The sequence below is a fragment of the Pipra filicauda genome, unplaced genomic scaffold (genome assembly GCF_003945595.2).
Source record: "Pipra filicauda isolate LSUMZ 115617 unplaced genomic scaffold, ASM394559v2 scaffold552_size545530_pilon, whole genome shotgun sequence".
In the NCBI taxonomy this organism is placed as follows: Eukaryota; Metazoa; Chordata; class Aves; order Passeriformes; family Pipridae; genus Pipra; species Pipra filicauda.
The window spans coordinates 105538-120853 of record NW_024104701.1 but is presented as its reverse complement, the minus strand read 5'-3'; the positions used below and the strand labels follow the sequence as shown (position 1 = coordinate 120853).

Here is a 15316-nt window from a genome sequence, read left to right as displayed (position 1 = left end):
GTCATGGATAAGGACATATATTTTATAGGAATAACAGAATATAGAACATAATATTTTATGGGAACAGTAGCTTCATCATTACTTTTTTTTCATGTGTGTTTAAAAAGCTCAAAATTTGGTGTAACAACCAAAGATTTGTGTAAATGTTAAGATTTTCCCATTTAGAGCTCAGAAAATATTTGAAATCATATTATTTTGACTGTTTCTGTAGGTTGAAGTGTTGTTCCCTTGATTTATTATTTATGGTAATAATGAAATCAAGTCAGCTCCTGTAAAAAGTTTATTAAATCCCTTCTATCCTGTGGAGTAGAGAATTGGGAAAGAAATGATGGAAAGAAGACAACCCCATGCTGTAAAGAGAGATGGAGAAAGATGAAAAAGAGTGATTAAGGAAAATTAAACTGGGTTTAAGCATTTCTTAGTTTGTAGAAGCCAAAATACCAACAGCTGTGCTGTCCTGGTTTGCATGTCTGTATTGAATTCCTGATTTTTCTTTCTGTAGTTTAGAAAGAAATCTTTGAAATAATTTTAACATACGTTGGTATTAAATTATTTTATGATTATTCACTTAAATTTTAATTTGTTTTATAGAATAGCATATTCAGAATGCATTTTATGTATTCAGTGTCAAAGCTTTTGAGGTATTTTTAAGTTAAATTTATTAATGGCAGGTTTACATAAAACAAAACCTAAACTTGTCAGTGCCCCATATCAGAAAGGTGTTAAAGACATGACCAGTTTCAGATTAATAAAAGCAAGTAAAGGCATCAGCAAATAAGCTCTTGGAATTTTAAATTTATAGGGAAGAACCTGTCCCAGGTAAGTTGTAAAGGGCACAGAAAGAACTGGCTCCTGATAACAGAGAAAACAAATCCATGGACACCAAAACTCCACCTTCCTTAAAAACCTGAGTTCTCATTGTGCTGATTTTGGTTCAGCATTTTATTATGGCAAAAAAGGGGAGTGTGTTGCTTTTTATCTGAGGTGTTTATCCTATTTCAGTTCTCTTGTGGCCACCTGAGCTCTTGGCAGACTGACAAACAGATTTAATGGGATGAATATTTCACTTATTTCATGGAAAAAATCGATGGATTGGATTTGAACTGAATTGGTTCCTTCCAGAAACTCACGTTGTGCCTGCTTGAAATGAATACAATGCCCCGGGGATATTGATTTTAATCAGTTATTTTTAATTATTAACTGTATAATCAATTGAAGTCACGGCTTATAAATTGCGATTTATAAATTATAAATCTTAAATGAATCTGATGGTCAGATGTTTCCTCTGTAAATGCAGGGGGGTGGTAACTTGCTTTGGTATACAGCCTTTCTGGCTTCAAAGTAATTCTTTGGATAATACTGGGGATGTGTAAAATATCCCTCTGTACTCCAGGGCTTGCAGAAATATTCTGTAAATAACACAGAACTAGGAGAAAAGAAAATAATACTCTTATTATTTTAACTCATAATTAAGCTTCCTAATTGTAATTAGCACCTCATTTTTAGCACGCAGGGGCACGTTTTAATGACTTTTTTTTTTCCCCTTTCCCAAGTGCATTTGAAGCGTCACTTCATGTTCCGGAACCACCTGTGCTTGGTGTTCGAGATGTTGTCCTACAACCTGTACGACCTGCTGAGGAACACCAACTTCAGGGGGGTGTCCCTGAACCTCACCAGGAAGTTTGCCCAGCAGATGTGCACAGCTCTGCTCTTCCTGGCCACCCCCGAGCTCAGCATCATTCACTGTGACCTGAAACCCGAGAACATCCTGCTCTGCAACCCCAAACGCAGCGCCATCAAGATCGTGGATTTCGGCAGCTCGTGTCAGCTCGGGCAGAGGGTGAGCACCACTCCAGATTCTGTTTGCACAGTATTATGGAGTCATAACGCTCAGCTGGCTCATTTAAACTTTGCACACGGTGGCTTTAAAGTAGTAATTTAAGTTTAAAGGGGGTGCGAGAGAGCAACGGTCCGTGGGAGCTTCGGGTACGAGTTCCAGAATCCCGCAGTTGTTAAGGTTGGAGAAGACCTGTCAGGCACACGGTGACTCTGTGCAGGACTGGATGATCCTTGGGGGTCCCTTCCAGCTCAGCATATTCTGGGATTCTGTGACTTTTAAAATCATCAAGAGGCCTTTTAGGGTCTTTTTGAAGAGGCCTTTTAAGATCAACAGGTCCAACCATCAGCCAAAACCACCATGTTCAAACCACGTCCTCAAGTGCCACATCCATACGTTTTTTTGAACACTTTCACACTGCACCACTTCCCTTTAGTTCCCTAGTAGATAAAAATCCACCACAGTGATAACATTTCCATCTTTTTTTGTTCTCCTGGGCTGTGTTTTTGTGCCACGTCAGTGGAAAATGCATCAGCACTTGGTTGTACAAGTCTGCAGTGCTGTTAAATAAAATACTCTTTTATTATTATCTTATTCCATATATGTTACCTTTAATCACCTTATTATTTTATTCCATATGTATTACTCCTTCCACTTTGGCCTGTCGTCTGTTTATTACTGGTTATACTGCAGATTGGGTCATTATATGAAATGAATTCAGAAATTAAAGGATTAACTTGAACAAAATTCCCCAAATTCTCACTTGAGGAGTTGGGATTAGCCATTGCTTTTTTCCACTGTAATTTGGGAAGAGCAGATGAGAATACTGAATATTGCAGTGAATGCAGAGAATATTGAATATTGCAGAGACATAGATTTACATTAATTAAAGGGCTTTTAATATATATAAACTATACACTAGAAACTTTTCACCCTGGGGTGAAGGGAGACACAAGGAGGTGAAGTGACACCTGGATTATTTATCTCAATAATAAGATGATTTTGAGACGTTAAGAGGCACAAATACAAATCAATGATCACATGAGTAAATCTGCACCTTTTTTTGGAGAATATGAATATTTTCCTAAGAATTAACAGTGACATATTTTTATTAATACAATATATAGATATTTTGAGTATCACTGAGACCTTTCCCTGCACCAAAATGATATTTCCTGGGAGTTGTGTTTTGTCACGTGGAGTTGTCAGAATGCCCTTGGATGCTGTTTATGACCTTCAGATGTTTTATTTCAGATATACCAATATATCCAGAGTCGTTTTTATCGATCACCAGAGGTGCTACTGGGAATGCCTTATGATCTTGCAATTGATATGTGGTCCCTTGGGTGTATTTTAGTGGAGATGCACACTGGAGAGCCTCTCTTTAGTGGGGCAAATGAGGTACGTTGTGGACAAATAATTAGATTATTTTTTAATTAATTCCCATCGTGGTTCCTGTCTGTTTAATTGTAATGCATAAATGAGGGAAGTCTGTAACTCTAAAATGATTAAACATCAACAACACCAATGTCTGTTGTTGGAATTCAAAATTGCCTGTTAATTTTCTGCTTCTCCCTCTTACTCTTCACTCACTGATTTGTTTGTACATAATGGATTTTTCTTAAATGAATTAATTAAGAACTTGTCTGGGATGCTGACATTTGGGACACTGCTTGGCTGGCTGCCACTTGTTCCTCATAAATCCTTTTTGTTTGGAACAGGTGGATCAGATGAATAAAATAGTGGAAGTTTTGGGGATACCACCTACCCACATCCTCGACCAAGCACCAAAAGCAAGAAAGTTCTTTGAGAAGTTGCCAGATAGCACTTGGAACTTGAAGAAGACCAAAGATGGAAAAAGGGTAGGTTAAATAACCAGGATGATTAAAAAAACATATATTTTTTATATTATTATACATTTAATATATTTATATTTTTGTATATTTATATATATAAATGGTGACATGTTACTTTGGTTTGTTTGGAGCTTGAACAAGGCCAAAGATGGAAAAAGGGTAGATTAAATTACCAGGATGATAAAAAAAATATATTTTTATATATTTTATATATTTATAGTTTTATATATATTTATCATATATGTTTATATATATGTTTATATATAAACAGTGAGATGTTACTTTGTTTTTTTGGAACTTGAAGACCAAAGAGGGAAAAAGGGTAGATTAAATAACCAGGATGATTTAAAAAAATAAATTCTTATATATATATATATATATTTATAAAAAATACACACACATAAATATATATTATATAAATATATATATTATATTTTTATATATATATTTATATGTATAAATAGTGAGATGTTACTTTGGTTTTTTTGGAACTTGAAGAAGACCAGAGATGGAAAAAGGATAGGTTAAATAGCCTGGATGATTAAAAAGAAATAAAATCTTTCATATATATATATTTATATGTATAAATGGTGAGATGTTACTTTGGTTTTTTTTGGAACTTGAAGAAGACCAAAGGTGGAAAAAGGATAGGTTAAATAATCAGGATGATTAAAAAAAATAAATTCTTATATATATATATATATAAAAATACACATAAATATATATTATATAAATATATAATATTATATATATATATAAATATATATATTATATATTTTTATATATTTGTATGTATAAATGGTGAGGTGTTACTTTAGTTATTTTGAAACTTGAAGAAGACCAAAGATGGAAAAAGGATAGGTTAAATAACCAGGATGATATATAGTATTATATAGCTATAAATATATATATATATTTAATATATAAAGGGTGAGATGTTACTTTGTTTTACATCTTGTCTTCCTCAAAATGGAATTTCATTGTTGCTCCATCTCGTCCTTTAAGTAACACCTTCTGTAGTGCTGAATAGTTCCTTCCTTTGGTTTGACTTCCCCTCCTTGTACAATTCAACTGTGCACCCCCAAAGCTTAACCCACCCCTCGATCTCAAGCGATTCCCAACCTCCCTCCAGGAATACAAACCCCCCGCGACTCGCAAACTTCACAATATCCTGGGAGTTGAGACCGGAGGACCAGGCGGGCGCCGGGCTGGGGAACCGGGTCATACTGTAGCCGACTACTTGAAGTTCAAAGACCTCATCTTAAGGATGCTTGACTATGACCCCAAGACACGGATCCAGCCCTACTATGCCCTGCAGCACAGTTTCTTCAAGAAAACAGCGGATGAAGGTACAAACACGAGTAACAGCGTGTCCACCAGTCCTGCCATGGAGCAGTCGCAGTCTTCGGGAACCACCTCTAGTACATCTTCGAGCTCAGGTGAGGTTTTGGCATGGACAGGTGGATAAATTGTATTTCCCGGTGGAAGTCTTTCCCACGTGAATCACCAGAGGGTGGTGGGCACTGACCAGGCTCCCCAGGGCAGTGGGCACGGCCCCAAGGCTGCCAGAACTCCAGGAGGGTTTGGACAATGCTCTGAGGGACAGAGGGGATTGTTGGGATGTCCTGGGCAGGGCCAGGAGATGGACATAATGATCCCTTCCAGGGTATTCCATCATCATCATCATCATCGTGGCTAGGCTTCGCGAACGAAGGTTTGAGCAGGGTATTCCATGATTGTATGAAATGTTGTCTTTTCCTCCTGTTAAAAACCCAATACATCAACCACGCTCATGAAACGATTCCTTTAATCAGCTGAAACAGGCACCAGCCCAACCAAAAACTAGATGAGCAAAAATGTGAGTGATCATCTCATACTTTCCTCTTGGAGCAGGTCACGTTATCTTCACGCAGCCACCGTTTTGCAGCTTTAAATTTGGTGCCTCTTTAGTTAATCGGGCGCGTTCTGGTTTTCCAGGTGGATCTTCCGGAACGAGCAACAGCGGGAGGGCACGGTCGGACCCCACACACCAGCATCGACACAGTGGTGGGCACTTCACTGCTGCTGTTCAAGCGATGGACTGTGAAACACACAGCCCACAGGTAGGTCTGAAGAGGCCAGTTCAGTGTTTTATTGTGGTGCAGAACAGATAAATACAGGAATTCTCCCAAGTGGGCACTTCAGTTCATGCACAACCTGGTGTGTAGGCAGACCTTGGTGTGTTAGTGACCTTTAACCAGCTGTGTTGTTCCAGAGGTTCCTCTCGTGCTGTTGACACCACTCAAGGTATGAACTCCAGTTAATTTACTTTAGTTTGCTTATTGTCTCCCTCAGCCAGGAATCAGGGCCTTGTTGTCCTGTGTGTTGTACCAATATTCTGTTGTTTATTATTACTGTTGCCTAAAGCTGCTCGTAGAATTTCAACAGCGAGGTCACGTATTGAACTTCAACTGTTTGTAGGGAAAAAACATCCAGAATGCAAAATTTATTTTTCTTAGTGATTCTTAACTGTGTGCTTGCATCTCTGGAATAATTTTGCAACTGCAAGGCTTGGTTAACTTTTCTAAAAGTTGGCATAAATGTGAATAACTCTCATATAATACAAATCTCTGATATAATATATATACATATGAATATATGTAATATAGATGAATATATATATCATGGATATCTCATACAATATGAATACCTATATGAATACATATAATTTATTAATATATATGAATATATAACATAGCTTATTTAATATGAATACCTAGATGAATATATAAAATATATGAATATATATAATATGAATCTCTGATATGAGTACCTATATGAACATATAAAATATATATGGATATATAAAATATACATGAATATATATGAATATATATAATATGAATCTCTCATATACTAGGAATACCTATATGAATATATATATTATATTAATGTATAATATATTAATATATAATATGAATATATAATACTAGTATAATATACAATATGATCACCTATTTGAACACATATAATATATTTATATATATGAATATATAACATAGGTCATTTAATATGAATACCTAGATGAATATATATATTATATGAATATATGATATATTAATATATAATATAAATATATAATACAAATATAATATACAATATGAACACCATTTTGAATACATGTAATATATTAATATATATGAATATATAACATAGGTCATTTAATATGAATACCTAGATGAATATATAAAATATGTGAATATATAGTATGAATCTCTGATATAATAGGAATACCTAGATGAATATATAAAATATATGTTCATATGTATAATATATATGAATATACATGAATATATATAATATGAATCTGATATAATAGGATTACCTATCTGAATATATATAATATATTATCGTATAATATATTAATATATATGAATATCTGATATAATATTAATATCTATATGAATACATATAATGTATATGAATATATATATAATATGAATCTTATATAATATGAATAACTCAATAATATGCATCTCTCATATGTTGCAAATGTTCAAGGAACGACTGGATGTGGCACTCAGTGCTCTGGTCTAGTTGAGAAGACGGTGCCCCAAGGTTGGACTTGATGATCTTGGAGGTCTTTTCCGACCTTCATAACTCTCTGGTCCTGTGAAATGGGCAGATTTGAGGCAGCATTTTAATTGTAGTTGTGCTCCTTCCCAGGTTCGACAGCAGTTTCCTCCCCCGATTGGTTGGACGGCCACCGAAGCTCCGACACAGGTCACTGTTGAAAACCACCCAGTTCAAGAAACCACCTTCCATGTAAACCCTCAACAACAGAATGCATTACATCATCACCACGGCAACAGCTCCCACCACCACCACCATCACCACCACCACCACCACCACCATGGACAGCAAGCCTTGGGCAGCCGGACCAGGCCGAGAGTCTACAATTCTCCAACAAACAGCTCCTCCACCCAGGATTCTATGGAGGTGGGCCACAGTCACCACTCCATGACATCCCTGTCTTCCTCAACTACTTCTTCCTCTACATCTTCCTCCTCTACTGGTAACCAAGGCAATCAGGCCTATCAGAACCGCCCAGTGGCTGCTAATACCTTGGACTTTGGACAGAACGGAGCGATGGACATGAATTTAACAGTCTACTCTAATCCGCGCCAAGAAACGGGCATAGCTGGACATCCCACGTACCAGTTCTCTGCTAACACAGGTCCTGCTCATTACATGACTGAAGGACACCTTGCCATGAGGCAAGGCATTGATAGAGAAGAGTCTCCCATGACAGGAGTTTGTGTTCAGCAAAGTCCTGTGGCTAGCTCGTGACTAAACTGAAACTAAGTTTGTTTCTTGTGTGTTTTTATAGAAGTGGTGTTTTTCCAAAAAAAAAAAAAAAAAAAAAGTGCAAAGCTGCTTGAATCAGAAGGAGATAAACTCACTGAACCGCTACAGGAGGGCAAAGTTGACTATTTTTTTAAACTTGAAAAGATTGCAAAGGGACAATGAAGTTTTTTTTTTTTGTTGTTGGTTTTTTTGGGGGGTGGGGGAGAGGTTTTTTCGGTTGTTTTTTTTTTTTTGATTTTTTTTTTTTTTTTTAAGAGCCATGTCTGGACCCACCTCAACGAATAGCTTAGTGATGTTCACCTTTTGCTTCCCCCATTTTAACTTGCCACAACCTCTAGTCATAGTTTGGTTTTTTTGGGGGAGGGGTTTTGGTTCGTTTTTTTTTTTTTTTTTTTTTTTTTTTTTTTTTTTTTCATTCAACAGGGGGTTATTGTTCAAACGTTAGTCGTAGTTGCAAACTAGTTTTCTTTTTAAAGGCATTGCACATGGTTTCTGAGAAAAGGCCCTTTGAAGTTTTTCGGGTGGGGAGGGGGGAGTGAGTTAATATATATATTTTTTTTAGTTCCCCAAACAAACATGGGCACAGAAATGCAGTACTGTAAGCAAGAGGGACCTTCAGATCACACAAACCTATAACTCTTCAGCTGTAAAAAGGGACGGTTGTGACGGAGCTGGTGAGGCACACTGAGCATGCGAAGTGGCGGTGAGCAGAACTCTCCTTTTCTGAATCTACTGAGGATCAAAGCAGCAATTTGTGATGGGATTCTGTGGGTCCCACCTTTTGGAGACCGCAGGCAGTTAGTGTTGGAATATGACTGGTTTCATAACTGAGGTGCACTGAGAAGCAATCAACGGGTCGGTCCTGGCCAGTCCTGGGGAGGTCTAAGTGGTGGTCTTTGGGATAACCTTTGGCCTTATGGATTTGGACTCTTAAGTTAGAAGAGCCTACCATTTCAGATGCAATCACTTTTGGACATGCTTTTGCAGACAGTCCTTAATGCTGAAAACACAGAGAATGGGTAATTCAAGAGGCCTTTCTTTTAAAAATAGACTTTTGTGACCCACTTATTGTAAGGTATTGCAAGGTCACTTTGCGTGTGTCATAAAGTTGACTTCCTTATTGGTTGAAGGTCACAGGAGTAGTGGTTTGCTTTGATGGAAATAGCTACAACTGTGTCCCTTCCTGCTTTTTACTTTTTTCTTTTGCTTTTTTCTCGGCACGTGGTTTCTCCACCATTACTTCTGCACAAAGACGTCTTCTGTTCATCCTGAACATTTTTAAAAAAAAAAAAAATGCAGAATTTTATGTGACTGCTTTTTTGCCTCACAATTATGCTGTGAATTTTACAAAAATTTATTTTCTTTTTTGATAATTTATTGTACCAAAGCTGTTTTTATAGCACATAGATGTCTGTAACCAATAATGTAGCAGTTCTGCACTTTGACACAAGGTGTAACTAGACCATTTTTAAATGTCAGTTGAAAATTATGGCTGTACTATTGCTTAAACAAAACTGGAACTGTTGTTGAATTCATAGCCAATACATTTACAGCAATCTGTGTACTGAAGATAATAGATTGACATCTACTTGGAGACTATAACATCTGTTACATTATCAATGTGTTCAGGCTTCTGAAGGCAAAAGGGACACTTAGAACCAGAAGCTATGAAACCAGCAGTTGATTCTTGTATTCCTTATTAACATAATTGTAAACTTGAAGGCAAAAGACCTTGATTGCATGAACAGGTCCAAAACAATAAGTTCTGAGTAAAGCAAAACACTCACATGAGACCTGAGGTTAGCAGGCTGTATTTAACAGGTGCCTAATTTTTGGGTAACGCTGCCTTAATATAACACAGTCAGCTTGGCAGTTGCAAAATTTATGGGCCCATCCAGAGATTTGATTTGGGGGGGGGAGGGGGAAACAAAAAAAAAAGGTAAAAGCTGCGTGAAAAACTTGGGAAAAGAAGAAGGCAAATCCCTCTGTTGCCCATCCCAGATGCCCAGTGTTGCCCATCCTCTCTTACAGAAGCAGTGATCTACCTCTGCCAGTAAGCCCTTGGAAAAGTTAATTTAGCAGCAAATGGTCAATTCCATGCGGCCAAGCCGTGGTTTGGTTTTGGTTTTTTTTTTCCGTGGAAAAGGTGGAATTTTTTAATCCTCACAGTGGCAACGCAGCAGCTGACTCACCATGTGAACGGGAACGAAAACCCTTGGGATGCTCATTTTTATTTTTATTTTTTTTTTTTTTCTAAATCATGGTTTCCTCGATCGACCGATTTCTTTTTGTATCGACACATCGACCCTGTGGATGAAAGTGGGATTTTTTTTTTTATTATTTTATTTTTTTGGTTTGTTTCCATTTTTTTTTTTTTTTTTTTTTTTTTGGTTTTTTTTTTTTTTTTTTGGTTTTTTTTTGTCTTTATGGTTTTCTTTTGGAAGCTCAGTAACTGGGAGAAGTTTACAGGATTTGGAAGGCTGTCACCCTTAGAACCGGGAATGCTGAGTTTAGCAATATAAAAAAAAAAAAAAAAAGGAATCCAGTACTTACTGCTGTCTAGGAATTATAAGGGTAATATGAAATCTGGGTAACATTTCGTGTGCTCCAGTTGCCACACCTTTAGCGAGCGCCCCCCAAAAAAAAAACACAAATAAAAGCAGTTCAAAGAAATAATATCTCCATCAAGAAGAAATCATAAAAAAAAAAAAAAAAAAAAAAAAATCCAGTGCTTCTGCATACTGTGTTATGTTACAGTCCAGTTTTGTGTGCTTTACTACACAGTTTGGTTACAGGACTTCTGTGCATTGTAAACATAAACAGCATGGAAAAGGTTAAATACCTGTGTTCAGATTGTAAGATCTAGTCCGGACTTGCTGTGTATATTGTAACGTTAAATGAAAAGACAAGCCCTTTGTATTATAGTCATGCAGTCTTATGTATGATAAACAGTTGAATAATTTGTCCTCAGACTCTTTACTGTGCTTTTTAAAAACGAGAAAGAGGGAAAAAAGAAAAAAAAAAAAAGAGTAATTTAAGGAAAAAAAAAAACCCGACAACAAAGAAACAAAAATGTAAACGATTAGTAAATCTTCCTATGCAATTAACCTACTCCAAGCCATGGTATGGTAGGTATAATTATACTATAATATGTAAATATCAGATACATTGAAACGGAATTAAGAATATGAAAGTAAAAGTTGGAGGCCTAACAGCTAATTTGGAGTTTTTAATTGAAACAGCAAGGTCTGCAAATGGGTGGTGTGTGAACGCAGCTCTGTGCTCCGTTTCTCATGGACTGTGCCTGTAGTTTGAGTTCTTTCTCTCCTCCTCTGTTAGTCTGGATGTTCTCTGCAGCTTCCTGCTATTCCAGACAAGCTGATTTTAAGGCCAGGAGTGACCCTGGAGTGGAATGCTGGCACTGGCGTGTCCTTATCCCCAGAGGCCAATCCAGCTGTTCCCGCATCTTTTGGGTGCAGCAGGACATGAATTTGAAAAAGCTGCTTTTCCTCTAGATCCTTCCAAGTGTGAGGATCCTTCCTGTGTCTCTGGAGTGGTGCAGGTAGTTGGTTTTCCATGCTCTTAGTCCTCCTTGAGTTCCAGGACTGTTCGGTTCCATCAGAGCCTCTTAGAAGGACGAATAACGACTCTAGTGTGAAACTATTTCACTTTATCCACGTCAAAACATGTTAATTAATAACCTCTGTAGATGGAGTTCCTTAAACCTCTTTAATTGTAAAGCTTTTATGGCTCTTCCGAAACTCCAGGTGTTTTAAAACCCATTCTAAAGCGTGGAATTGCCCCTGGGAATGGTTTCGGTCCTGCTGTGTGCAGGACATGCAGGTCCATCCTCGAACCTCTCAGTTGATATCGTGGCTTGTGTTGTTGATACCTCCAAGGATTGCATTTTTGAAACCTTTCAGCCTCAGTTATTTGCATTAAAAGATTGTAAATTTAGATGATTATCCATCATGATTCCTCAGTCCTTTGGGAACTGCTGCTCTCCCAGGATTTAGGCTCCCATCCTGTAAGTATAATGGGGTCTGGAGGGGGCTGGTTTGCACAAGGGTTGGGTTCACCTGTAGGTGTGACTTCTCTCCGTTGTTTATCACTCCACCATCATTGTTTTCATTAAACCACCAATGTTCTTACATTTAATTCTTGATAACTGGAAAAAAACACCTTGGAAGGTCGATCCCCTGTTGAAGAATTCCTGTTGAAAGCCATCAGGAACATCCTTTTTAAGGAGGGAGTAAGTGAAAACTCCGCCCTCGCGACACAGAACGTGTCATGTTGATTTACAGAACCAACACATCTCAGTGAGGTCATTGCATGGAACTTCTGAGTAGCTTGGAAGTGTCTTTCTGGTCAAAATGCCACAAGTAAGTGGCTTCAAAGTGGAGTGACTGCAGAGTGTTCATCTCCTGAGTTTCGATAAATTTTTGTAGTATTTTTGTAACTTATTTTAATTCTCTCAGGGGGGACCTTCTGGCTCTGCAACCCCCTGACAGGAGGGGGGAGCTGGGGGGGTTGGGCTCTGCTGCCAGGGAACAAGGGACAGGAGGAGAGGGAACGGCCTCCAGCTGTGCCAGGGGAGGCTCAGGTTGGACAGGGGAGGAATTTCCTGCTGGAAAGGGTGGTCAGGCCTTGTCAGGGGCTGCCCAGGGAGGTTTGGAGTGCCCAGCCCTGGAGGTGTCCCAGGAAGGCCTGGCCGTGGCACTGAGTGCTCTGGGCTGGGGGACGAAGTGGGGATGGGACACAGGGTGGGCTCCATGACCTTGGAGTTCTTTTCCAACCTCAGTGATCCTGGGATATTTTCCTTAGAATGAAGCACATTAAAATAGCACATCTGTCCAGCAAAGAAAGGCACTTTGCCAAAGTGCAGTTTTCTGTTCCCTGTCCCTGGTTTTGTGGGGTCCTACAGATGCCATCTCGTGTTGGAAATTTGTGATTGGTATTTATGTCTCCACCTCATGACAACAGTTGAGCTGGTTTTTTCCTTACTGATTGAGATTCCTTGATTTTATTCCAGCAGTTCTCCAGACAAGCCCTTTCAAATGTTGTATGATCTGCCCAGACCTGAGAGGGTTTGTAGTTTCTGTTTATTGTGTTTTATGGTAGATGTTGCAGGACATCACAGAGTTCAGTCACATCCTGGGGGTGTTCAGCCTGGAGAAGAGAAGGCTCCAGGGAGACCTGAGAGCCCCTTCCAGGGCCTAAAGGGGCTCCAAGAGAGCTGGAGAGGGACTGGGGACAAGGGATGGAGGGACAGGACACAGGGAAGCGGCTTCAAACTTGACAGGTTTAGATTAAATATAAGGAAGAGATTTTTTACAATGAGGGTGGTGAGGCCCTGGCCCAGGTTACCCAGAGAAGCTGTGGCTGCCCCTGGATCCCTGGAAGTGTCCAAGGCCAGGTTGGATGGAGCTTGGAGCAACCTGATGTGGTGGAAGGTGTCCCTGCCCATGGCAGGGGGTGGCACTGGAGGATCTTTAAGTCCCTTCCAATCCAAACCATTCTTTGATCCTAAACAAGGCAATGAACTTCCAAGTCCTTGTGTAGTGACTGGAATTTTCTCGTTCTCTTCCCTGCACACCTTTGCAAGAGGCATTTCCCATCTCTGGGAAGTTGTGCAGCCCAACCCTTGGTCTCCAGGTCTCTGTAGGAACAGTTTCACCAGGATTTTGGAACTTGATGATCTTTAAGGTGCCTTCTGACCCAAACCATTCTATGATTCCATTGTTTTCTGCTCCCCAGTGCTGCACACTCCAGAGCCCTGGAAAACAGTTCTCCTGATGTCTCAGTGTGTGTTTGGGAACACCATATTTTCTAGAACACCTCCTTTTACAGATCAAATTTGTAGCTGTTAACAAAGTGCAGAAATGGTTTGAAATGTTGCTTCCCTCCTTGTTTTAGGATATGGAATAGTTTTGTAGTTCATGCCATGTTCTCTTGGATGCATCAGCCCTTTGGGCTCTTCCAGTTGCTGTTGCAGCCTCCTGGTGGAGTGTCTGTCATGAAAACTTTCTGGGAATACAGTGTTTTTCCAGAGAAGCAGTGGGTGAACACTTTGATTCCTTCCAGAAAATCTGAGTCTTAAAGGATTGCTTAATTTTTTAAACCATGTTTGCATTGCTGTTGGAATTGTGCACATACCAACATTTGGATTCAAAGCATCTACTTGTTAAAGGGGGTTGAAAGTTGGTGTGTTTGAAGCAGGACAATTCTCTAAACATGTTTGCAGTGTGTTTTCCTGTTAAGTTTCCTGCTTAGAGTCAGTTCTTGCTGCCCAAGGCACTGGCATGGCAGGAGTTCGGGATTTGGAAGATCTGAACTGGGATCTTTCTTCTTTTCTGGCTTTCCTGCTTCCTGGTGTGTGTTTGTATATAAAGAAATGGGGCTTCGTTTTCAAGGTAATCCATGGATTGGTCCCAGTTGGCACAGGTTGCTCACAGATGTGGCTGCCCCATCCTTGGAAGTGCCCAAGGCCAGGTTGGAGAGGTTTTGGGATAGTGAAATATGTCCCTGCCCACATCAGGAGGTTGGAACTGGATGATCTTAAGGGTCCCTTCCAACCCAAACCTTTCTGTGACTCTGTGGGAAAAGAGTTAAGAACTTTGCCTCTCAAATCCAGTGCTGTGGGATCCCCAGGGAGGAGTCCTGCTGGGCTGATGAATCTCTTGCAAAATCACATATATTTTAACAATTTCTTGCAACTTCAGGTTTTATGGCTGTTCCTTATGGCCCTGAGTAATGAAAGGAGTAGCATTCCTAAGGCAACAGGAATTAATAACCAAATCCACCTCCTGCAGGTCTCCCCTTGGGAAGGGAGAGGGAAGGAGATGGATTTGATGGATGTTGATTGTCAGAAACCAGCGAGTGGGTGAGTGACTGGAAAATGATCTGTGGAAAAACAAATGAGTTGGTTTGTTCTGGAGATCCCAGTGGAAGATCTCAAGCAGAAACCTCTCTGCTCCAGGGGGCTTCTCCAGGGTGGCTCTCCCCCCATCCCAGCTGAAGGTGTCTTTCCCACTCACTGCCATGTTTCAAAGAGCCTCTTTTCCCTTCAGATTTTCCCACCAAGCAGCTCATTGAGGATTCCAGGACTCCTTCCCAGCATCAAATGCCAGCAGTTGGTAGAGTGAGATAATTCTGAGACTGAAAGGATAAGGAGGATGGAAAAACGGGGCACGTGGAGCTAAACTGCAGTTTCAATGCAACAAACCCTTTTATAATTTGTATTTGAAGGAAACTCCCAGTTTGGAGACCTTTGGAG

The 15316-nt window shown here is 39.3% G+C and overlaps 1 protein-coding gene and 1 long non-coding RNA gene across 3 annotated transcripts in view; one reads left to right on the top strand and one right to left on the bottom strand.

Annotated features, from left to right (window-relative positions):
• Positions 1 to 8045, top strand: part of DYRK1A (dual specificity tyrosine phosphorylation regulated kinase 1A) — a 68766-nt gene extending 60721 nt beyond the window's left edge. For both annotated transcript variants that reach the window (XM_039387314.1, XM_039387313.1), the window contains exons 7-12: positions 1554 to 1840; positions 3092 to 3238; positions 3559 to 3699; positions 4826 to 5132; positions 5671 to 5795; positions 7399 to 8045. In XM_039387314.1, the coding sequence (XP_039243248.1) occupies positions 1554 to 1840; positions 3092 to 3238; positions 3559 to 3699; positions 4826 to 5132; positions 5671 to 5795; positions 7399 to 8022 (1631 nt within the window). In that variant the 3' untranslated portion in view covers positions 8023 to 8045. The remainder of the gene's footprint in view (positions 1 to 1553; positions 1841 to 3091; positions 3239 to 3558; positions 3700 to 4825; positions 5133 to 5670; positions 5796 to 7398) is intronic.
• LOC120324481 lies at positions 5483 to 7489 on the bottom strand. The gene is made up of 2 exons (XR_005565833.1): positions 7325 to 7489; positions 5483 to 6143 (listed from the first exon to the last, which is right to left on the bottom strand). It is a non-coding gene; the product is annotated as an uncharacterized LOC120324481 (long non-coding RNA).
• Positions 8046 to 15316: the final 7271 nt, after the last annotated feature.